Source organism: Coenobita brevimanus, chromosome 22, assembly GCF_032717465.1.
Source record: "Coenobita brevimanus isolate Jiangsu-jjx chromosome 22, ASM3271746v2, whole genome shotgun sequence".
Lineage (NCBI taxonomy): Eukaryota > Metazoa > Arthropoda > Malacostraca > Decapoda > Coenobitidae > Coenobita > Coenobita brevimanus.
Genome location: NC_136975.1, coordinates 45,217,503 through 45,243,534, shown reverse-complemented (window position 1 = coordinate 45,243,534; position 26,032 = coordinate 45,217,503). Strand labels below are relative to the sequence as shown.

Below are 26,032 nucleotides of genomic sequence, written 5' to 3'. Positions count from 1 at the left end.
ACTATGAATGAATGTATGAAGGTTGCATAGCCTGAATATGAAACAGGGAGATCAACCCATTCAATTTCTAATTCTGAATACAATCATCTGACATCTGAAAATGTGTCCTTGAGCTAAAGGAATTGATGAAGATTTCTTTCTAACTATTTTAGCCTGAAAATATCTTCCCTAAACTGAAAAATAATGTCTAAATAGGCCAGAATGAAATTTTTTCAAACAAGTATACTGAGGTAGTAGCTGATAGCATGCAGAGTAAAATGTACAGATCAATGGGCATGAAAGGATGTGGGTGATTCTATGGTTATGGCCACAAGGAGAAATGGAGATGATGAGGGTGATAAAAAAAGATATACTATGTTGTTATGCCAGTTGTAAAGACAATCCTCATACTAAGTCAAAGATGTGTTCTACAATATCACAAATTATAACTATCACCAAAAACTGGAGCAAGCTGATATAACATCATCATCATCATCACCTTGCTCCCTCTTGGATACCCTAGAACAGGTAATGGTCAAGACAGAAATTCCTCCAGGTTACTTTCTCCTCATATACCTCTGTCAAACACTTCTTTCCTCTTCCTTCTCACTCACTAGCATACTGCTGCACTCTTAGCTTTACAGGCAATAATGGAACTTCAGTAAGCATTTTTCCACAAATTACGGTGGACTTGATAGGAAAAGTGACACAAGTGCAAAGTATAATGATGGCCTACAGTAAAGAGATGTACAGAAAGCTAATAAGACTGCTTGATATGGCAATTAAAAGCATGAAAAACATAATATGGACCCAGACAAAGCAAACAATTCATGGGAGACTGAAATAGTTAGATGGTTCTGTACATTTAACCCCTTCAATCTTGTAACGGACAGTAGTTTTCAGCCCCTTGACTTTAGGTGACATCCTCTTTAGGTTATTCATGCTCCTAACAGATGATTTTACTCAGCTTGGGAAAGGCCATTCATATTGATGAGGTTATTAAGGCTATATGTAAGTCCTCCAGTTCAAAAAGTCTACCATAAGGCAGATAAAATCAACAAACGGCAAGAATAAAGCGAACGACATCCCCAGGTTGAATGGAGTAATAGTATGCCTCCCATTACTAGTTGATTTTATTCAACTTTAAAAGGACCTCAGGTAGTTAAGAAGTTAATGGATGCTATATCTAACCATTCCAGTTCAAAAAGTGTATCGTATGAAGAATAATGGATGTAGCAAGAATGAAGGAAAAATAAGTTACCAGACAGAAAGGATTAATACAAAGAGTACATGTCATGGATTGCATCCTGTTATTATCATCTTTGCAGTAGATGGAGTGGCTCTGGGTTATATTTTTGAATTTATAACATAGAAAAGAATGTTAGGTATAATATGTAAAATAAATCACAAAAGAAGTAGTCCTATGAGGCTTCCTATATCTCATAGAATATGGTCCTCATGCCACCTAATACAACAAGTACTAGACATGTGTGGATACTGCTGCACATGGGATGAAACCTAGAATTTTGAAGCCATGCAGGTTCAGTGACTGCATGTGCAGCTGAATTTACTATGCCTCCAGGTTATAGCTCCTTTTTCTGTATTTTTCTTTCCTACATGGTGCGAAGAGGATGCCTTATGTTGGTGTCATCAATATAACTGGAGAAGGAGGGGGGGGTATTAACTGCCTGGTTATACAAACAACTTTCAACTACTTCACTATCCCTGAAAGAAGGATGGTAGACTTTGGGAGAAGTAACTTAAGCCTGCAGTCCATTGAGTTCACATTTCAGAAAAGCCTGCAGCTACAATTACTCATTCCCTATTTGATTCCCACTCATCCCACTGAAATGCTAGTACAAACAGTCCTCATTATAAGGCATGTGTACCAGAATATCACAACTTTTTTCACAGAACTGATAATAACCCCTTCATGCCCAGGACATAATATATTTACATCCTTGCTATCCCCAGAGAGTGCCCGCGACGTACACCCTTACGTCCCATTACTGTAAATCAATGTTTTCTCAGTGTTTTTCACTTGGTGGTAGAGATGTGGGAGTGTTTTCTGAGTCTGGTACAGGCCACTGAAGCTCTCAGAAGCTCCACCCACTAATCAATCATGCGTATCAAGGCATGAAGGGGTTAAAAACTGGGGGAATTTCCATATCAGCTTCATAGGTAACAAGGGCGATTTTGTAGGCAGTTTTCTTATATAGTACATATATAAAAAAAAAAATAATAATAATAATAATGATATAATGAAGAAATACTGCAGGAAACTTGATTATACTGATGATTAAAATATGACACAATAGTACTAGGGACAACAGCAATAAGCAAAAACAATAGTTACAAACTTTACTGACAGCTATCCAATATTACACACTGTAATATCAGTCATCATCTGAGACAATTATTCAGTACTGCATTTGGAAGACAAAAACTCACAAAGCCAAGCACCATTTGGCATGTTAGTAATAAAGTACTGTACAGTATTTCAGATTTACTGAAAGGGGTATCTGTAGTTAGTGTAATTCTTATAAGAAGAAAAGGAGCCTTCCAATATTTAAAAAAAAAAAAAAAAAAAAAAAAAAATAGATAACAATGTATACTTAGGGTGAAGTCACCTTGGACAGTTCTTGTGTAAAAGTATTTGTGTAAAATCTGAAAAACGCATGAAATTAAAAAGAAAACTTGTTGATAAAACTTGTGGTATTTGCTCCTCTTTACAATTGCAGATGAGATCAATGCAATAGTTGCAAACCTGACAAAAGTGCACTCTGTAAAGACCATCACTTGGAGGTGATGATCCGTACAAACCCAGAGGCACCATCAAAATAATGGTAAACAGGCATACAGACAATTAAATCAATGAAAATATTCATTGCATTCATTGTGCTAATTTCTTAGAAGACAAGAAGAAAAATCAGAATGGAAAACTATGTTCCTAAATCATATTCCTGTATAATGAGAACTGAAATGAGAAAGAGAGAAGAGAAATTTAATTAAGCTAGCAAGTCTTTTAGTTGCTCGTCTGGAAGGTGTTGGGAGGACTCCTTTCACTTTATAGACTGTATTTATTTCCTAGCATAGAACATATGAGAATACAAAACTGTCCTTTCTACCTTGTCCTTTTGTTACTAAGATATGTCTCTACCTTGCCCTATGGTTGAACCTAAGCTATGTCTTCATTCACAAGAGTTGTCTTTTGCCCACCTCACTGTCAAATTTCTTTCTTTATCTGCTTTTCTCCCCTTTCTTTCTCACTCACTTCACTGATTAATGATTTATTATCTGTCAAAGCACATGTTTTATCTTTCTTCCCTACCCCCTGTAGATTTTATTCAGGTATTTTAGTGCACTACATCACCTATATGGTATTTAAGTACTGTATATATGTATCAAATTTATTAAATATGTAATAATTGATCTCCTTACTACTAAACACAGAAAATCATATACACAAGTTAGTGTGGGTGCAAAGTACCACACATAGGTGCAATGTATCATACACTCCTACAATGTCATATATGGACCATGTTTCACATGTTGTGTAGGAAGTAATTATGTCTACATTATAACTAATCCCACAACTTTTATACTCACTTATATTGTGTCTTATTGCTAATATTCACCACCTTTACCTATATTACCATGATCTAGAGTATTCTGATGACTCAGGAAATGTAAGCACAGGTATAATGACAAATTACATCAGGGATGAGGGGAAACAGAAACCTTACTCCTACCGCAATATGCAGGAGGTATACACATGCCAGGTGGTGAGTTGATCGGTACTTTGATGGCGCTGCCAAAGACACTGGGTTCAATGGCATTGTTGTATAAATGGTGTCTTTAGCAGATTTGTACATTACATCAACTTGTACTGACCAAGGCAACTCCACCCTACTCCAACCAAATTATTAGTGAACCTTAGACTTTCTTTAAAATGCTTCCATAAGGGAGCCATCCCACAGCTTAATACAGTATACAAGTATACTGTATAAACAAGTACAGCAATTTCAAGAGGAGTGATACAATGCATCACAGTTCCTATACCTTCAAAATACTGAGTTAATACTAAGTACAGCACCAGTACATTATTTTCACCTTTATCAGTAAAGATTAATTTCATCACACTACTCATCTACTGCAGTAACTGTTTAATTATGCAAATTAAAAGTTTTGTTCTATTTAGTTCCAAAATCATATTACAACTTCACGCACACTGTGATATAGTTGTATAATGACATTATAAGCTTTGTTCTAGTTCCATTATGAAATTATGACTTCTGGCATAATATGATATACAAAAAAATATATATTACAGAAAAATATATAAACTAATCTCCCTTGTACAATCTCGCATTTATATATGCAATGACAACTACAAAATCACATGGCACTTGGCACAATGGTATCTCAGCTAATTTGTGCAGATTTTCTGCTATGCACTCCTGTCTTCGTAAGGAGCAAAGATGTAGCTCTTAATGAAAGAACATTTGCTGAAGCATGCAAGACTGGGTACATGCTCTCTCAAAGGAAGTGGTGATAAATCTGGGAACACATAAGGGAAATGTCTCAACTATTTTGCCTACCAACTTGGCATACTGCAACTTTTCCATTATTTTTGTTCAATTATTTGAAATCATGCTGGGTTTTTTAAAACTTTTAATATACAAACTGCAAAACTGTATATTTTGATGCCAGAAACCTTACTGAAATCAGGAGATAAATGTGTGAAAGTCGAGTTTTATTTTCAAAATATAATTAACTACCAACTTTTTGTTGGTTTTTCTCAATTTGGATTAGATTATAAGAGTGATCAATCCTTTCTGAAGACAAAGTGTGATATTTTGGTGAGAAAAAAAAATCTTTTACTAAAAGAACCGGAGCCAATCTGGGATAAAAACTACAGTATTTATGGGGTCATGCATAAAGAGAGTTAATGCATCGTCTGCCACTGTACTTTGCAAAATATGCTGTATACTACCATGAATTTTCATCATCTTCATTCTTGCCTAGTACATTTACTTTTGTGGTTTTTAAAAATATAACACTAAAGGCACTACATCATTCCTATGCGATGATTCTCTAATATAACTGGAATGATATTCATATTTGTGATGCACCAGTCTACATCAGGTATTCAAGAGAACACAGTGAATATTCACTGGTGAAAAATGGACAGTTAACTTCACCTATAGGCTAATGACAGTTTTTCATATTCAATAAATGAGTATGATTAAGTGATGGAAAAATACAGTGAATGGATTTTACAGCAATAATAATAATAATGATAATAATATTCAATCCATCATCCAGTCTAACAGTAATAATTTCATTCATTCATCATCCAATTCTACATTGCCCCATGAGGGGCGTAGGAGCCCGGGGCTAGGCAAGTTGGTCCTGACATTTAAGGGGCATCAGTTCAGATTTTTGGTTGGAAATGAAATTATGCATCAATCTACATGAAATTATACTGGATAATAGCTATGATACCTACTTATGCATGTAGAAAGCTTCAGGATGATACATGAAAAAAAGAAAAAATATTCAGTAAAATCTTAATATATTTAACTTAATTTTCACTGACTACTGCTCCTAAGTGAGTAAAAATATAATCATTTTAAAAATATCAGTGATTAAATTAATCATTTACAAATAAAGCTCAAGGATTAGTTTTGCCAAATATTGCTATTATCCAGTAAAATTTCATGTAAATTGATGCATAATTTCACTTTCAACCAAAAAAATGAACTGAAGTCCCTTAAGATGAGAGTGACCAGCCTCACTCATCCCTGAGTGGCATTACATGAGCAATAAACCCCAACAACCTCTTGGATATAAACTTTCACCAGTTCAATCCGATTGGAGTGACGTTATTACCCACTAAACCACCAGGTGCCAAAATTTAGTTATATGGTTACCACCCAGCATAGTAAATAGTTTCCTGGTGTACAGGAAACCATTTGACTTGTCACTCAGTGCAGAGTCACCCACAGGCAAAAGGAAGAGGAAAGAATGAAGGAAAGAAAGACAGAAGAGGATGGAAGGAAAGAAGGATGGAGGAGAGGAAAGGGCAGACACCTGAGAGCAGCACTACATCGAGTGAGTGGATGGTGAGCACCCCCACCAACCATACAATAATAAAAATAATAATAATTAATAATAATAATAATCACCATCTATCATAATAAAACTGAACTACGGGACATGAAGTACTAACTAATGCATTATCAAAACAAGAAAGTGTATAGGTGTAAACAAGACCCTAAATTCCAAGTCATTTATGGAACACTTGTTATTGTTGTTATTAACCCCAGTTTGTCTGGTCAAGCGGACTATCAACTGCATGCAAGCAAATGCTCCTCCAGGGTCATCCTGTGCACTGAACCTATGTTCCCTTACAGCAGACTGCTTCACCATAGCAAGGCACCTGAAGGAGTATGGAGGATGCTAAATTTGTGTCTCTCTGCCCAATTAAAAGAGGTACAGTACCATAGTAGACTCCACATTCCCCCAAGGAACAACTGTATTTGTTAGATGGGGTCAAAGTACCCCTCATCACATAATGCAGTTAGCAATGAAACAAAAAGGTCATACATTTTCAGTTGTCATTACCACATGCATCATAAATTACAGTACGAAACTGGGGGTTTGTCCACACCTACGCACTCTCTGTATTAAACCCCTGAAACACATACTCTTACGGTGCACTGTTGCTACAACCAGACTTTTTTTTTAACTCTAGAGAAGCCATTTGTAGTGATGAAGCTAGAAACAGTGTCCATTAACTCCTTCACAGTTTTATTTCTCTCCCTAAGCTGAATGAAATGATCTAAAGGCAGCAATTATAAGACAAGTACAGTATATCATCAGACTGAAGCAGTCAATAATAAGGTTCTGAGTACCTGCTCTGACATGGAAGGCACTGAACTTAACACTGCAACAACTTGCTAAAAAGAATTTTTTGTACCACTTATACCACTTCTGGAAAAGCAATGTAAAAAACTGAGTTATCTGAGATCAAGATATAAATTAAGAAATAGATAAAAATACATACAGTACCTAATCACAGTAATCACACTCCTCTTAAACTATACTTTAGCAAAAACAACCATGGGCTCCACTATAAAATCTGCTTTCCATCTTGTGCTAAAAAATACCCGCTATATTGTAAATGGAAAGGAAACAACACAGAATTAAACTACTGTTGTAAATACACCTACTTTTACCTTAACCATTCTATCTCTGAGCATGCTGATGTACCCTGTTTCTTCCTGAATATCTGTTTCCTGCTTTCTTTCTAGAAGCATTTATACCTCCATTCTCTCTCTAGTATACAATATATATATATATATATATATATATATATATACTGCATTGCATGAAGTAAACTACACACAGTCTTTTCATATTTAGGAACAATTCTCCACCAAAAACCAAAATCAATGCAGCTTCAATCAAAAACAACTCTGCTGTTAGGAAAGTAAAAACCCTAGGGGAAGGAACTGGATCAGGTAGTACTGAGAGTACCTCAAAGAAAAATTTGTGTTACTGCAAGGCAATGAGAGCTAAAATAATGTGACTGTAATTATAACAAAGTCAAGAAAAAGAATGCTGACACTTTTCCTATCCTGGCATTTTTCACCACTTAAAGAAAGGGTGAAGTACTATGTTCTTACTTCATAAATATAGCTACAATAATACACTCAAGAAATCAGTATGCTTTTGAGCTGATTAGCACAATAAAAACATGTCAACACTGCCAGAACAATCCAAACATATTACAGCATTTTATATAAAGATACAGTACACAAGAATAAATAAGCATCTCTGGAGAGGGACAGAGAAAGACAGGGACCTATGACATTATTAGTTCTTCCTACTTCAAGCAAAGAGAAACTCTGAATACCAAAAAGATTTAATTTTCTTGCCCCTCTCTGCCATAAGCTTCTCTGTTATTGCAATACTGCGCTGGGCACCTACACTCAGAAACCTGCCGAGGAGAAAAAAGTATTACCCAAACAGAAATGGAAATTCATTAAAAATAGTCATATTACCACTGAGCCCCATCAATCCAATGACACAGTTTTTGTTTTATTCTAACTTGCTACTCCTCACCCAGCCCTAGGGTGGGAAAGGAGGTCTGGGTGATGATGACGATGATGATGATGACTATGACCATATAATTATCTGCAACTTAGGCAAGACTTGTATTACAGGTGTTGATGAAAGCTGTGATGAAAAGGACTGCCTTGAGAATAATCAGTTTTAACATCAAATGCGACACTCAGAATATACTTGTACTAAAATATTGTTAGGAAAAAGAGCTACACATTGACTCAATGCGAGTTTATAACAACAAACCAAACGGACACTTGGTGGTCTATGGGGTTATGGCACTCCATTCAGATGTGGCCTCCACCCCCTTCTTAGGGGTGGCTGGTATTTATTGCTCAGATAACACTCTGGGGCAGATGGAAGGTCACTCTCACTTTAATGGTCTGCATTAGTCCTAGGCCTTAATCCTCCTGATATAGTAATAAAGTATTGGTACTGTATGGCTGACAGATGTTGTTTTGACCCTTGGCTCATCTGGATATGAACCAGCAGAGTACACGCTGAAGTTACTCTTTCTGCAGTCTAACATCCTCCTTTTGGAGGACAGAGAAACTGAAGGACATTTGCATAACCCAGTTATAATGGTGCCAGTGCAAGACAGTGTCCCTCTCCAGAACCAAAATACTGGTAAACTGATAGCTAGAGCACGAGACAGCACAGTTAAAACTGCAAAAGACAGTACCTCTTCCCAAACATTTCAATAAGAGAGCCAAGTGTTCCAAGTCCATGCACTGTGATTACTCCCTCCTGTTCAAAGTGTGTCCTGAAAAGAAACATAATTTATTAGCACAAGGAAAATTTCACATATAGTATTAGTTGCTGCTGCTCAACTCCAGTCTGCCTGACTCAACAGACCCATCAACCATGGGTAGGCAACTACTCCTACAGGGTCATCCCACAGGTTCCCTATACTATACCAATGTTGTTAATGTGCTTGCATCTTGGTGTGGCATGTGCTGTGTGGTGCTCTGTTATGTAAGGTATGTGCGTCTGCCTATTCAACAAGCAGACCATGTGTCACCTCTGATTCCACCCATACCAATAACTAAGCTGATAGCTGAGGAAGGCTGGGTGATGTCCTAATCTAAGCCCGGCTAAGAAAACTTGATCAGCTCTTTTTGATAACTCTGATGTGTGGTTGCTGGGATGTGGGCCTGTAATACAGTGTTGACAGAGATGTAGTGCTCTGCACATGAAGGTAAGATGTAAGTGATTCTTCATTGCTAATGCTGGAATGTTGGGAGGTGTGATGTTTAAGTGGGTCTGGTTATGTCTGTGTGGCGATTATTTTATGTACCTAGTTGTGCTGTGTGGTTCTGTCATACAGTGACAGGCACGTTCTGTGTCAGCACAGACTGACAAACAGAACTGTGTGCATGGAGGGGAGCCATGATGTTATTTTGCACCTCTGGGGAGGAGAAACAACTGAGATTTAAATCTGGGAGCATCTCCCCAATAAACCATGCATCCTGTGAGGAGGCCCACGGTCAATGTGGTAGGGTGCCATCTTCCATCAAGGCACAGCTGCTCCCTACCTCATTTTTTACATCATAGATAACTACTGATAAAAACCTTTTTTACTAAAAATAACACAGTAATTAAAAACCGCTTTAACCTCAGGGTACAATTTTCTTTTATTCTTCTGGACAAATTTATTCAGCTTGCTAAGAATCCCTTAGTAATAATGGGGTTAATTAAGGCTTTATCTGACCTTTCTAGTTCCATCTCACCTAAGCTGAATAAAGTATCTGGTAGCAGAGGGAATACACACACACACACACACACACACACACACACACACAAAACTTGTATAGATTAACCCCTTGACTCTGGATGATGTCTTTCTTAGTTTATGTAGACTACAGCAAAAATAACTTCAACCACCTTAGCGAAGGCCTCTAACACTGAAAGATGTTAAGGCTGTAATCTAAACCTGCCAGTTTGAGATGGCTAGATACTGCACACTGAAAAAGCATCCACAAACTCAAGGGTACAAATACAGGATACATAAGATCTCTACCAATTTGGATTTTGGTGGTGAGGACTGTATGTGGAAGCTTCAGCCATGGTGACCCAGTCAGTGACGGAGAGGTTACGAGATTTCACATTAAACTTCCTTAAATTTCGATCCCACCAACATTCCTCCTCGATCTGGAACTCTTCTTCTTGCAGGCTCTTTACCTGTAAATCAAATAATAATGGTTTACATACAGGTATAGGAAGTCCTCATTATGTTCCAAAATATTACATTTCCTATATGGCAGTATTGGTATTCTAAATTAGCCTAGGGGGAAATTGGTAAATCAGCCTTCTGATTGCAATATAGATTAACAACACCCACTCATTTGATATAGTGCTACCTACTTCTTCCTTCATGTCTCATTCTGTGTCCATCCTCCTCACTACGTATTTCTCCCACCCTTCCTGCTACTGTTTATTACTCTTCTTTCAACTTCAGGTGGTTCTAGATTGAGTGACAAGCCTTAAGGTTTCCTGTAACCCAGGTGACAAGCTAATGGTTTCCTGTAACCCAAAAAACCACTTACACTGCTGGGTGGTAACTATACAGCCAAATACTGGGGTGATGTGGAGCCTACTATGGCACCCATGTTAACTGGGTGAAGAGATGCAAATGCAACATCCACCAATGAACCAAGTCTTCACACTGTTCCCCACACCACAGTGAAGCACTGTGAGCAGCATGGGAACATCAATTAACTGCAAGGGACAGCCTTGCAGGGGCGGTTGCTTGCCTACTGTTGATGTGTCTGCTTGATCAAACAGACTGGGGTAGCACAACAACAACCAGGAAATTATAATGCATTTAGCTACTGTTGACTTTACAGCTAAAAAAAAAAAAAAAAAAAAAGTCAATAAAGGTCACTGATCATAAAGTCTAACAATATTCTATCTACAGTATCTACTATCTACTGCCAGATACCATAATCCCAAAGAGGTGGCCACTTGACTTTGAGTTATTTGTTTTACGGGGAGGGGCACTAACCCTCCACCAACCCACTTGTTGACATGTAGGGAGCACATATGGTTTGGTTATATGGTTACCACCCAGCTTGTAAATGGTTTCTTGGCTTACAGGAAACCATTTGGCTTGTCACCCAATGCAAAGCCACCCAAAGATAATGGTATTCCAGAACATGATGTTTTCTGTGACAGCAGCACTGACTCCTGCAAGGGGGTCTTGTTGCAACCAGATAGAGCCAGGATTATACCTGACAATTACCAAAGCCTACACAATGAAGTTAACTAGTATTCAGTCTTAACCCTACTTCCCCAATAAAACATAGGGCATTTAGATATAGCACTGTACTGTACTGTGCTGTATTGCATTTACGACAAAAATAAGAGAAAGTATGGTGGCTACAATGTACAGGAATTTCGTAATGAATGTGACATTCAGCAGGCTTATCCTAAATCTTTCTCCCTTAGGTACCTTCTCCACCTTTAGCCTTTAACACTCATCATTCACACATCTAACACTCATGTATGCAACAGGTCAACTCTGGAACTGTTTCCCTCTGTCTTTATTTCCTACTGCTTATGCTCTCCAGTCTTTCAAAAGCAGTGTGTCCAGGCATCTCAAAATTAACAGATCTTAAATTTGGCTCTCTGTTATCTTGTTTTTGTTTTTTCTTGGAGGGAACAATTTACGGGCTTCTGATCTTGTTTCACTGGGCCCTGGAACCAGATCTGAGACCACCAACCCACTTATGCCTGGACACAATGTTGGCGGAGGGTTAGTGCCCCTCCCTGGAAAACAACTAACTAAAAAAACAAACAAGAAGCCTCGGACAAGGACTGACCAAACGTTGACGACCCAGGACCGGACAAAGGACTTGGTAATGAGTACATGGAATGTAAGAGGAGCGAATGATGAGGTGAAAGAGAGAGAGATTGTCCAGGTGCTTCAGGGTGCGAAAGTGGATGTATGTGGAATAACTGAAACAAAATGGAGAGGAGAAAGTGTGAGAGAATGGGAGTATGGATGGGGTATATGTGCAGGAGTAGATGAGAATGAGAGGGCAAAGGAAGGAGTGTGTATAGTTGTGAGTAAAAGATGGAAGAAGAGCATAAGACAGTATGGATCAGTTGGGTCAAGGATTGTGTGGGTAAAGTTGAAAGTTGGAATACAAATGTGGGCGATTGTGTGTGTGTATGCGCCAACGCAAGATCGTGCTAGAAGAGTGAGAGAAGAGTTCTGGACAAATGTGGAAATGTGCATGGAAAAGTTTGGAAGGAATGAGAGAGTGTTTTTGATTGGTGATATGAATGGTAAAGTTGGTAATGTGAAGGTGGATGGAATAGTTGGTGAGTGGGGTGTGCCTGCCAAGATAGGTGAGAATGGGAGTGCGTTAGTGGACATTTGTGCTGGGAGGGGGTTGGTGATAGCCAATACCCTCTTCAGGCATAAAATGATCCACAGGTATACATGGCGAGTGATGAGAAGGGTGGGTGGTGAACTGAATGAAAGGAAGGCAATGATTGATTATGTGTGTGTGGATGAAAGGATGCGAAGATGTGTAAAGGATGCAAGAGTGTATAGAGGTTGGGGGAGTGGACTTTCTGACCACTACTTGGTGGTGGCCAGAATTAGGATGCAAGTGAGATGGAGGGATAAAAGAAGGGAAAGACAAGAGGAAGGAGTAGTTGCAAGGAGAGTGGAAAGGTTACAAGAGGATGAGAAAAAGGCAGAGTATAAGAGAGAAGTGGAGGACCGATTGGGCAAATATGAATTGGAGCAGATGGGAGACGTGGAAGGTGTGTGTAAGATATTTACAGAAGAAATATGTGCAGCATGTGATATGGTGTGTGGAAGGAAGAGAAGGCGGAGGGGGGTGCAAGGAACAGCGTGGTGGACTGAAGAGGTGAAACAGGCTGTGGCACAAAAGAAGAAAGCATACAATGAATGGGTGAGAAATAGGGGCGTGGAAGAAGTTGAGAGGCGGAAGAGAGAGTTATATGTGGAAAGGAAGAGAGAGGTGAAAAGATTAGTAAGAGAGAGTAAGAAGAGAGTGGATGAGGAATTTGGAAGGAATTTGAGTGTAAAGTGGAGGGACTGTAAGAAAATGTTCTGGAGAGAAGTGAAAAGAGTAAGACAGGGTGGAAGTGAAGTTAACAGGGGAGTGAAAGATAAAAATGGTAGATTACTAGTGGAGAAGGGAGAAAAAGTGAGCAGATGGAGAGAACACTTTAAGGAATTGTTGAACGTAGAGGATGGAAGTAATGCGAGTATAAGTGGCTGGGGAATGGCTGGGAGAAGGAGAGAGGTGAGAAGACAGGAAGAAATCAGTAGGATAGAAGTTGTGGAAGCAATGAAGAAAGTTAAATCGGGGAAAGCCCCAGGAATTGATGGAGTGTGTGGTGAAATGCTGAAGCATGGGGGAGAGATAGTAGTAGAATGGATGTGGAAGATGTGCAGATTGGCCTGGGAGGAAGGTAGAGTCCCGGAGGATTGGAAGTCAGGTATAATTATTCCCTTGTACAAAGGAAAAGGGGAAAAAGAAGTGTGTGGTAATCATAGGGGCATTTGTCTTCTTAGTATAATAGGAAAAGTGTATGGTAGGATACTTATAGACAGAGTTAGAGAAAGAACAGAGAAATTAGTTGGAGAAGAACAGGGAGGCTTTAGGAAGGGAAGAGGTTGTGTAGATCAGATATTCATTCTTAGATCTTTAGTGGAAAAGTTTCTAGAGAAGGGAAAGAAGTTGTATGCGGCTTTCATGGATTTGGAGAAAGCATATGACAGGGTGGATAGACAAGGATTGTGGAAAGTGTTAAGAATATATGGAGTAGATGGGAAGTTGTTGAATGCTGTGAAGAGTATGTACGATGGTGCGAAGGCTGCAGTGCGTGTGGATGGTGAACTAAGTGAATTTTTCTCTTTGAAAGTTGGTTTGAAACAGGGATGTGTCATGTCTCCATGGTTGTTCAATCTGTACATGGATGGGGTAATAAAAGAGGTACAAGGTAGGGTAGTGGATGTTGGAGTGGCCCTGGTGAGAGAGGATAGTGTTTGGAAACTCCCTGTACTGTTGTTTGCAGATGATACTGTGTTGTTGAGTGAAGACGAAGGGGAGCTGCAAGGCTTGGTGGATGAGTTTGAGAGAGTGTGTAAGAAACGGAACCTAAAGGTGAATGTAGGGAAGAGTAAAGTGATGGTCTTTGAAAGAGGTGAAGTTAGTGAATGTACAGCGAGTTTAGATGGTGAGGAATTGGAAAATGTGAGTACGTTTAAGTATTTGGGTAGTGTGATGAGTAAGGATGGAGGTTTGGAGGGTGAAGTGCTTGAAAGGGTACAGCAGGGAAGAAAGGTTGCTGGTTCCTTGAAAGCAGTGATAAGAAACAGGGAAGTGAGCATGGAAGTGAAAAAGTTACTGCATGACAGTATTGTGATACCAACTTTAACGTACGGAAGTGAAGCTTGGACATTGTTGGAAGGACACAAGTCAAGAGTGAGAGCAGTGGAAATGAGTTATTTAAGAGGAGCCTGTGGAGTCACGTGGAGAGACAGGCTGACGAATGAGGATATAAAGGAGCATTGTGGTGTGGATGTGGATGTGATAGGAAGCGTTATGAGGAACACACTGAGATGGTTTGGCCATGTGGAGAGGATGGAGGGTGAAAGACTGACGAAGAGAGTGTATGTGAGTGAGGTGGAGGGGGGAAGAGGGAGGGGGAGGCCGAGGATGAGATGGAGGGATGGGGTGGAGAGGTATATGAGAGAGGGGGGTGTGAGTTGGGAGCAGGGCAGTGAAATGGCGGGGGACAGGGTGACTTGGAGGCGATTTGTTTGTGGCCACCCCAAACGGGATTGAGGCGTCTGGCAATAGATAGATAGATAGATAGAAAAAGTCTTACAGGTTTTCTCCCCTCAAATCTAAGAACTTACTCTTCTTAGTATGTGAGGTAAAACATTCCTAACAGCAGCCACTCTCCTGGTGTAGGTGCGGCCATCCCCCATTCGCTTCTTCTCGACTGTTGTGCAACTGAGAATGTTTGGATCATAGTCATTGGGGAATTTGCAGAGGTGTGTTGCTGCTACCACTTCCACTGGCTCTTGGTAAACATGTTCTGCTGTGACTGTGATTGTCATGCTTCATAGCTGTAAAGGAAAAAGGATATAAAAAATCAGTTTATCCTGTACACAACAATGAAAGCAAATGTTTGATTTTTTGAATTTGTTGAAAAGTCAAGCTGTAAGGTTGGTATGGTATGATCACATGATTTTTTGTTTTTGTTTTTGTTTTTTTAAGTGCTCGACTCTGGGCATAGGCTTAACAGCCTGCTCCCAAGGCCCAGTAGTCCTCCTACATATCGTACACCTCTACATGTCACCACTTTAGCAGTAACACCAACCATCCATACTGAATACATGCTAGGGCTGTCTCATACAGGACTGATGTAATGGTATTAGCAGGGGTATTTTCACGACATGTCAGCAGACTTTCTAGTAGATCGGTAAAGTCTACTTTATATGAAATTCAAATCCTTAAACTGTTCCCTGCCCCAGCGGGGATTTGAACCTGGGTCCGATAGGTCCACAGGCCACCTCTCTACCGACTGAGCCACCGCCTCCCCCAATAGCCTACTAATGCTTCTGATCAGCCCGGAATACAAATTACAAGTTTGCAATATTGTAATTACAAAGGCTTGGCTGGTAACAGAGGCAACAAAATGAAGAAATGAAGCTATAAGACATCTGTTCATTAAGACTTTAATCTTACCCCCTCGTTTGGAACAGCTGTTACTAACTCTGGATATGAGACTGTTTTAATCTTAACTTGGCCCATATTTTCATCCCTTTGCTGTCTATTTCATTCACATCAGTGGCACAAGAGGACAATACTAAGGCTTTACATTTTTTCCATACTACTTTCTCATGGCATGTATAATTTTCTAGTGTTAATCTAATTACTCTGCACTCAAGGAAGATGGCAATTTCCAGCAAAGTTTGAGTAAAATGAGTATATGAACACCATTATTACTTCTATTAACTTACATAGTTCAGTATTATTTTACACTTTGCTAATATGCATTTCAGGGATATTACCACCCGTAGTTCTGGACTGCTAATGCACTCATGATACACACATAGTAGGTACTGTAAGCCTACTTTGCTATCTTATCATGAGGGTGACCATCCCAACACCACCACCTATTCAGCCATACTATCAAAACAATGAAAAGATATGAGCAAACCCCCTAGTTTTTAAAATATTATGGAACATGTACAACTGTTAAAAAAAATCTTGACAATCATGTGTAATGGCTAATATGATCAGTCTGTATACCACACTGTAATGTTGTCAGCAACGACACTGTCTAGGCACGTTCTGCCATCATCACACACGTTGATCAGATTTGGGGGGCTTGTCCACAATCTACAGTAGTTCACACTTCCCCTATGTGTTGACGTTAGTAGGCCAGTGGGCTCCTCAACGAGGCTTAGACTGCTAAAATGTCACCTTGGAGTGTATTATGCCGACAGTAAAGCCTGATAACACTGTGGTCCCTTTGGAAATCTACCGTAGTGTTATCACAACACAACCTTCCAAATATGATCGTTCACTGCCCTCCTCAGACTCTCCGTATCCTCACTCTCTGTTCACCGGAAGCATCTCTAATTCTCTATTTGCTTCAACCGGCAATTTATACTGTTACTGATTAATTACCAAATCATTCTGTGCCTGTCATATACTATTAAGATAATCATTACAAGTCTCCCAAACGTCAACCTTAGGCAGAGCTAATAAGGCTCCCGGTCGGATTTTAGTAGGACTTAAAAGCGAATGAGAAAAATACTCCGAATAATCAGGAAATAAAATAAGATCGACAGACAAGCTCCTTTTGATGATCTCTCTAACTGGAACTTATTCCAATGATAAAAAATAACTGACACCTGTTTATGTGTGAGGGCAGAGGTGACTGGATTAGCCACTGTTGCGAGAGGTACTGTCAAGAAGGCGGCTATGAAGGTTGGGAAAGAATTTAGTATATATGAGCAGATGATGGGTGAAGCAGAGACAGCCAAACTGAATCAGTGTACCCTTTACAACAATAAATATTTCGTCAAATCAAATCTAGATTCAAAAGAAGATGATGAATGTCGCTAGTTTTTCCGGGCGGGAAGTAGACAAATTGACTAGGTACAATCATAAACACTATTTCTGGGATCCCTCAGCCCTTGCAACTAACACATTGTGGGGAAAAGAAGTGCAGCTGTGTGAGTGGTCAGGAGTGTTTCTTTTACCCTAAGTTGCATAGACTTTGCCTGTTACAACATACGAAGCTCAGTAACAGCTTAAGGTTACTGTAGCTCTGCCCTTTCCGTAGCACTTCTTCATAACTAGCGTATTTCATTGTTAACCCTATCAGGTTTCTGGGCCGGGTAGATTATGTCTGTGCTAGAGTCAGCCACTCACGCCAACCCACATCTTTGCGGCCCAATATTTTATTTTGATTGCTCGTCGGTGTAAATACACTTTTCATGATAGAATGTTGGTTTTGGTGTCATTTTAAAGCTGAATAGCTGTACTTTATCATAGTATGTTCAAAAAAAGAGAACAAAGAAAATAAAATTTCAAATTAACGAGTTGAAGTTAGGCAAAAAGCAAAAATTTTATACCTTGCCTGAGAAAAACCTATCTATCTATCTATTGCCAGACGCCTCAGTCCCATTCGGGGTGGCCACAAACAAATCGCCTCCACGTTGCCCTGTCCCCCGCCATTTCACTGCCCTGCTTCCAACTCACACCCCCCTCTCTCATATACCTCTCCACCCCATCCCTCCATCTCATCCTCGGCCTCCCCCTCACTCACATACACTCTCTTCATCAGTCTTTCACCCTCCATCCTCTCCACATGGCCAAACCACCTCAGTGTATTCCTCCTAACGTTTCCTATCACATCCACATCCACACCACAGCTCTCCTTTATATCCTCATTTGTCAGCCTGTCTCTCCATGTGGCTCCACAGGCTCCTCTTAAATAACTCATTTCCACTGCACTCACTGTTGACTTGTGCCCTTCCAACAACGTCAATGCCATCAGGGTTAGTAGGTGGGTCATCTGCTCTTTCAGTGTGCTGAACTGTAGTAGCCTAGCCTTGCTTGGAATTCCTACACATGGAAGGAGGTAGAATGGGACTGGCAGTACGGTAACTATTCTCTCTCTCTCTCCTTTTTTTTTTCATTTGCCCATATTTTCAGTTAGCTGCATATGGAAAACAGGAACCATGCTGTCCCATGTGCGGCAAATGTCATCACTGTCTACCAAAAAGCCTTGGAGAATCAGGCTGCCACAGAAACTGAAGGGTGGTTTTTTGCAAAAATGGGGTAAGTTTTTTTTTTTTTTTTTCTTGATGTATGGAATACAGTACAATATTCTTTATTTTTTTTGGTGTGTGAATTAGCTAACCACTGCAAGTTATTAAGTGTTACACTACTGTTTTCTGTAAGTTACTTTTTAAATTTGATTATACAGTAGACCCTCTATAATTTGGATTAATTGGGGGGAACCCTATGTCGAATTATCCAAAAATCTAAATTATTGGAGCTCATGCTTGCTCCTATCCCCAAATCACACCCTTGCTCACTAAAACATGGCTTTTACACAAAAGCATTGAACAGTACAGTATGTTATTACTTTATACACAAAGAGTGCACAATACAATAAATAAAATAATGTCAAACCTTGATAATGAAGTCTTTTAACACAGTAGTAGAGTACAGTATACTTAACTGTATATACTGAAGGTACTGTACAGTTCTTAAAAATTACATTTATTACTACACTTATCACTACAAAAACTGTTCACGTCCACTTATCACTGGAACCATTTTCGGACTTGTCTCGCTAATTTAAATTTCTGTCCAAATTAAAATTATTTGTCTGGTGGTTAAAGAAGATTCAAATTAACCGATTTCTGAATTATTTGGATTCGAATTAGAGAGAGTTTACTGTATGAATGATTCTTTGTTGTACAGTTCTCTTACTTAGAGTGGTAATAATAGCCCAGTCAAAATTAGATATGCCTTTAATATAGTGGCCATTAACTTCCACGCTATATTGATATGTTATGTCTGTTGCTGCTTCCAGACAATTTTAGTAAACTTATGATTGATTTTTGAGCTGGATGTGACATATGAAGGTGTATGGAATGTGGCTAGGAGATCTGCAGGGCCTCAGAGAATGAACTTTGCTCAAAGTCAGACAAAAATACAAAAATAAAAAAGCCACTACCAAGAGGCTGTCTTGAGCTGAATAAAACTACCTGCTATCAGAATAACAAATCCCTTCCTCCCCATGCACACTTAATTGTGCAGCACTGTACATGTGCGCATACCCTCCTAGTACTGTATAGGGGTTACTGTTACTAGCCTAGTCTGACTAGGTTTTCCTTAGCTTGGTAAATACCCGTAGAAGTGCATGTCGTGCATCAGATATACTGTATGAACGAATGAGAGAAATCAACAGTCTGGTACCAATGGTGCATTTTTTCTAATCTAAAGAAGATCCCTAACCCCTCTCAGCCCATTTAGTGGTTAAGTGGATGATTAATCTGACTAGTAACTAAAGAGCCTTATTCCTACCTCATAACTATGGCTCATCAAATTCCATGCAACTACAGCTTCGTATTCAAGTTGTAGGAATGCCGCAGTTCCACCTGCTGAAAACAGTCTGACTAAAGCAGGATAACCAAAATACTGTACAGTTGGTGGTAGGTGGGGGCGCCTATCATCCACTCACTTGATTTAGTGCTGCCTACTTCTTCCTTCATGTCTATCATTATTTTTCTGTATTTACCCCCCTCTATTCTATTTCCTCCATCCTTCTTATCACTGTTTATTACTCTTCTTTTCACTTGAGGTGGCTCTACACTGACAAGCGGAATGGTTTCTTGTAACACAGGAAACCATTATAATGCTGGGTAGTAACCATGTAGTCAAATAATGAGGTGGTGTGGAACCTACTATGTTTCCTCTGTTAGCTGGGATGAGAGATGCAATTGTGGCATCCACCCAAGAACCAAACCTCCACACCAGTCCCCACACCTCGATATGGCAACACACCGTTATCAGCATGTAAGACACCAGTTCACTGCATGGAATGGTCCTGTAGGGGCAGTAGCATGCCTGCAGTTGATGTGTCTGCTCAATCAGACAGACTGGGGTAGCACAACGATAACAACTGTACAGTACTATACAGTACACTAGGCCCGTATAGATTTTGTCACTTATGGTAGTGTACTTGTGGCCCTTGTAAACAGTAAAGAGTTAAATAATTTCATTTGCACAAACTTTCCATACTGACACTGATTTTAGTGTGAAATTTTTTTATATACGGTACTGTTATACTAGATTTATCAACTTGTATCTTCTGTAGGTGATTACTGGGTGACGGTGGCTCAAGACTACAAGGAGGTTGCATTTGAGTTGGCAGCTGACTCTCGGAAACATCCTGTGAAGGCTGGCTGTTACATTTCACGTGAGTACTTTTGTCTTAGTTCTTTTGAATATTAGACCAGAATGTAGAATATCTGTATCCTAGTGTACAGTATGACCTCATTGTACAGTACTGGTATGTTGATGTGTTCATTTATTGTCATTCAACTGTTTTATTCTAAGAAGGCAAAATAGCTACAACCAGAAGAAATACTGTACAAGGAAGTAACTGTAGTATCTGGCAATCCTAGCTGAAGCTCTTATATGTTGATCCTGTGTTAGACCTGTACATTACTTGACCAGTTTCGTTCTTCGCTGAATGGTTTCGCAGGAAGGACTTTTTCTCAGAGGTCAAGCCTCTCGTGATTTTATTCATCGTTTTATAGAGTTATTCAGCAAGTATGTCATTGTGGAGTAATTTCAGGGTTCACAACACAATCTTTTTTTTGAATGATTAATCTACATCTACTATCTGTCACAAAGTAGTAGTAATTGTAACAGCAGTGTAATAGATGGCAGCTAATGTAATGGTGATATACAGTAGTAGATCAAAATATTAAGTACCATACTAGTAGTTGTAATAGTAATGGAAACCAAGTAATTGATACCATGTATTTTAGTAGTAGTAATAGTAGTAGCAGCAGCAGCAATAGCAGCAGTAATAGCAGCAGTCATAGGTTCATCTGAAATATTAAGTCAGTGGACTGCAGGCTGTGGTTTCCCCCGTCTGCAGTCCACCTCCTTCCTTTGTGGGGGGTGGGGGGTTATACAGAATTAGCTGCTACCATTGTATCTTTCATACCTAACACAATGACCATGTTAATCCAGTGTTGTATTTTATAGCCACTGTAGTATGTTCTTGCTACTTTTGGATGATTTAATCTTAGGGAAAAAAAAACTTTTTGAACTAGTGGGTTTAGATATATCTCTCAATGACCCTTTCATTACAAAATACCTGCCTGAAAATAAATAAAATCATGTGTAGGTAGCAAGAATAAACCTATAGATTACAGCACCAGATTCAGTGAGTTAATTGTGGCAACAGTGACTATCTGTGCATTATTACTGTAATATTCTTCATGTTTCAGTTATATCTGGGCTTATTTATGCTGTGAAGACAAATCCTGACTTGAAGGATTACGAGGACACATTGCAAGAATTCAAAAATGAGTCTTCCATGCTGAGCTCTAAAATCCGTAATCCTGAGGTTGACAGTCACTTCAATTACATGGTGGATTGCTACACACATGGCTTAGTTAGGAGGTAAATACAGAATAGCTTTTTATATTTATTTTTACAGTATTGTCTTGGTCTGATGAGTCACAGTATGCACCTTCTTTCTGCATGTCCAAACCAATCACCAATGAGAGCCTACAAATTGTAGCACTGCACTTTGAGTTGGGTAGCTACAGCATCCACCTGGGAGCCAAACCTCCTCCTATTTCCCTGTATCTTGCCATGGGAAGGACCCTGGTGAGCCACTGTCTATAACAAGTAGCACTGGATCCCTACAAACTGTCCATGTAGGATGACTGCTTAGAAGCAGTTACTTACCTTTGGTCAGTGAGTCTGCTTGGCCAGTTAGATGGAGGTTAAGCAACTGCATGTCCAGATCATTTCAGTCTGCCCATGAGGTGATGCACATGGATAATCTGTGGTGGATTAGACACGTGAAGAGAATGTATAAGAGTAAGTGGGTAAAGTTCTGTAAATACCTGAAAGTGGAAAGAACAGTCCCTGCTGGTAGATCAAGAAAAACATGGGATAAGATCCTGAGAAATGCCCATAGGGTTAGAGGATGACCAGAGTGTTGCAGGAGACTGTGTTCCTTGGAAAGCAGACATTGAGTGAAAAGATGACCCATGCAAGCATGGGAAACATGGGAAACTGCCTGGACAAAAAAAAAAGTTTGAGTCAGCTGATATGTATGCAGAAAAAAATCAGATTAAAAGAAAGGTGGTGTAGATAATCTGTAGTGCAGGTACTAAGACCACTCTTTACCATGTGTGTGTGTGTGTGTGTGTGTGTGTGTGTGTATTTGTTTGTTTATTTGTTTAGTTCACTTTTAATGTTAAGGCTCCAATATGCTTGCATGCATCAGTCTTGGTCACTTAATGGCAGCTGTCCATGCTGCTCAGTGTCTGAATTCTTTTCACATTGCCTGAAAAGCCATTAGTATTTAACTTTTTACTGTAAAGATTGTTGGAATTTTTGAGATGTTATTGGGGTCCAATTCCAAATAAGTTCTCTTTGTATGACTTCTGTTTATGTGTGTGTGTGTGTGTGTGTGTGTGTGTGTTTTTTCCAGTCCCAAATATTGTGACCAAGGTCGTATTGTACTGTTTGAATACTGTATAAACCTAGAGCCAGGTACACTTTGGAAAAAAATATATTGTCCGCATTTTTGTGAAACTTATTTATTTATTTATTTTTTTTTTCCAGGTTAAGCATTGGCTTTTGTTCTTTCCTGTGGGTGGATAACTACTCAAAAGAATGTGGTGTGTTCAAAAGCCGGTGTGAGTACCTCAAACCACGCTATTTGACATTTCATCAACGCATCGTTGATGTGGGCTTCTTAGGGAGGTGGTGGGTCATTGACAGGAAGATGAAAGACTTTGATATCAACCCAAACGAATGGCCAGTAAATGAGGCCAATGAGTCAGTGTTCACTTCTGGCTGGAAAACCTTGAAAGAAGCAGTGTCCTCAACAGTAACTTCAGTATTACTTAAATCTGAGAGTTAGGTTAGTAGATAATTGTATATAGGGATAAGAGTAAGTTAGTATGTAATAATAGGGGTAGAGTAAGTTAGTACGGTACATAATGATTGTGCATATAGGGTAGAGTAGTATGTAATGATTCTGTATACTGTATAGGATTAAGAGTAATATACCTTTCAGATATAATGAGATTCTTTTATTTGACACATCATAGAGTCTACTTCTGTTTTCAGTCTACAGTACAGTCTTAGTTTCTGGATGCATTTCTAAATATGTATATCATTTTTGTTTACGAACTTTGAGTTATGCAGCAAAAGTGTTAAGTCATATTTAATGACATTTTTTTCCCCCCCATCACATGGAAACATACTGCTAAACTGAAGATACAGTTAAATGTATGAGTTCCTAATATGGCATGTACTGTTCCATAATATTTTTTTCATATAATATATACGATGTTCTGAACTATGCTTTCATGAACTGATTACAATTAATAATGACTGTAGACAGGCTGTATTTTCCCTGACTGATTTTGTGCTAGGCTATACCAGTAAAATATTGTGGTACATTCAAGTATAGTATCCAAGAATGAAAAAAAATCATGGGGTTTTGAGGAGTGGCCTGTGGAAATTCATATACTCAGTGATAGAAACTACTTTGAATGAGACCATTTGCCATCATAATTTATCACTTATGCCTTGCTTCCCCCAAAAGGCAATGACCATGGCAGAAATATATCCTGGTTGCTTTGACCTTACATCTCTCAGTTACTGTTAATCTCTCTCTCTCTTCTACTTCCTTACCCTAGTGGTCATATGAAGTACCACATTCTTTGCACTATCACATGCAAAAGTTTGCCAATAAACCCTTGCCAGCATTGTTTCCTGCCTTTAACAGTTCTCATTCATCCCTGAACTTAAGATAATCCTTCCTTCTCACACTCTTTAGTTTTGTGCTTCATATTGCTGTTATATAAAACTGTTTCATGTACACCTTTCATTGCCAGACAGCAGGGAAGTATTGGTGAATGTTTGATTGTGATGCAGTAGTATTTTGTTGTATTATTCCTTTGTCTCCTCCAAGCAATAATGCATTCATAATGTAAAAATAACATTTATAGTGTAAAAATAGCCCAATATGAACTGTTCTGAGGTGGGAAGTAATGAATATACATCACACCCTGGTTATTATAATGATATATACTCCCTGATATATTTAAGCCATATAAAATGAAGAATGCAAATTTTTACTGTACAGAGTATTATCACATCAATAATGGTACTGTATGCAGCTCATGAAGATGAACTAGAAACTTCTCTCCTTCTCTTCTCATCTAGATACTGGATAAGTGTATATCCTAATATAAGTACAATATATCTTGTACTGGTAGTTTAACAGACTGAAAGATGTCCATGTACTCTAGTCTTATCAAGACTTACTTGTATTCCTTCATCCCTTTCTGTTTTGCCATCATTTAGACATTCAAGTTTATCCTTTCACTTTCCCCATGGCCATTCTCTTGTCTTTTGTGTTCCACATGATCAAACAATCATAATACTTATGTCTGTTTGTTTATATGTAGCCAGAGGCCATGATCCCTAAGGAGGTGGCCATGAATAAATCACCTCGATATCTCCCTGTCTTCCGCTATCAGGCCGCCTTCCCTGCATTTCACACCATTCATCCATATACCTCTCCATGTCATCCTTGGTCTCTTTCTCCCTCATTCGCGCTCATAAACACTCATTCACAATGTACTACACATTGATTGTATGCACAGAGCATCACATAACAAAGGTTTGGCACTTTTTATAAATTTGATAGCTGATGGAATGACTATCAACAGGTGTATGTGAAGCACATCTATAGAGAAATGTAGAAAAAAAATGCAGAAGTTATGCTTGCAAGTTGGGAACACGACTTCAAAGGCTTGAATGACTGTGTGGCCCATTTCATTGGGGCATGCTGTTGATATTTCTCTGACCACTCTTATGCTTCCTCTTTCCTTGCTTCTATAATTATCTTGCCTCACCACATCATTAGGTTTGGAATAATGGCTGGGATGATGACTATTATTGTTTGATCCTTTTACTGTTAGAAATTCCTTTGGGTAAATAAATTTGTCTGTCATTAGCCTTAATGAAATTATGGTGTCTACCACCAGTACACTATATCAAGATGTGTGTTATATACCTCCATTACTATCATCACAATTGGTTCAGGAGAGGGATGCCTTCATGTGGTGACACCAATATGACTTGGCAACTCTGACGTTGGGTCTGATTAGTACTTGGATGGGTGACCGCCTGGGAACATCAGATGCTGTTGGCATCCCTACGTGTCAAGTGGGGTTGGTGGAGGATTAGTGCCCCTCCCTGTAAAACAATTAACTCTAAGCCCTTGGCCACCCCATTTGGGATACATGGTGTCTGGCAATGAATGAATGAAATGAAACTCTGCCATGAATAAATCAGTGAACTACAGGAAAAGGGCAGCTTCAGCTTGCAGTCTACGAGGTTAATGTCCAGATCAGCTTGAGGCAACAGGAACATCACTGTCATCACCACCATGTCCATTCCCATTTTTTTGTAACATGCCGTGGGAAGAATACAGAAATTAGATTTAGAAATAAGCAAGTAACTATACTATGAATGTCAGCAAAATGAGTCAAACATCCATTCACTTATTCATCATCATCATTTTTCACACTCAATGATGGGGTGAGATGGATCCAGAAAGT

At 39.1% G+C, this 26,032-nt stretch overlaps 2 protein-coding genes across 2 annotated transcripts; one reads left to right on the top strand and one right to left on the bottom strand.

The window, feature by feature from the left end:
• Nucleotides 1-7,871: 7,871 nt before the first annotated feature.
• LOC145392534 (PRELI domain-containing protein 2-like) lies at nucleotides 7,872-15,223 on the bottom strand. The gene is made up of 4 exons (XM_080266934.1): nucleotides 15,020-15,223; nucleotides 10,133-10,293; nucleotides 8,795-8,875; nucleotides 7,872-7,987 (listed from the first exon to the last, which is right to left on the bottom strand). Exons 1-4 carry the CDS (start codon nucleotides 15,221-15,223, stop codon nucleotides 7,879-7,881), a joined length of 555 nt encoding a protein of 184 aa, XP_080123060.1. The 3' UTR covers nucleotides 7,872-7,878.
• A 3,141-nt stretch (nucleotides 15,224-18,364) lies between these two features.
• Nucleotides 18,365-23,407, top strand: LOC145392503 (mitochondrial import inner membrane translocase subunit Tim29-like). Its single transcript, XM_080266893.1, has 4 exons — nucleotides 18,365-18,464; nucleotides 20,515-20,616; nucleotides 21,662-21,836; nucleotides 23,016-23,407. The coding sequence occupies exons 1-4, from the start codon at nucleotides 18,365-18,367 to the stop codon at nucleotides 23,314-23,316; spliced, it is 678 nt and encodes a 225-aa protein (XP_080123019.1). The 3' UTR covers nucleotides 23,317-23,407.
• Nucleotides 23,408-26,032: the final 2,625 nt, after the last annotated feature.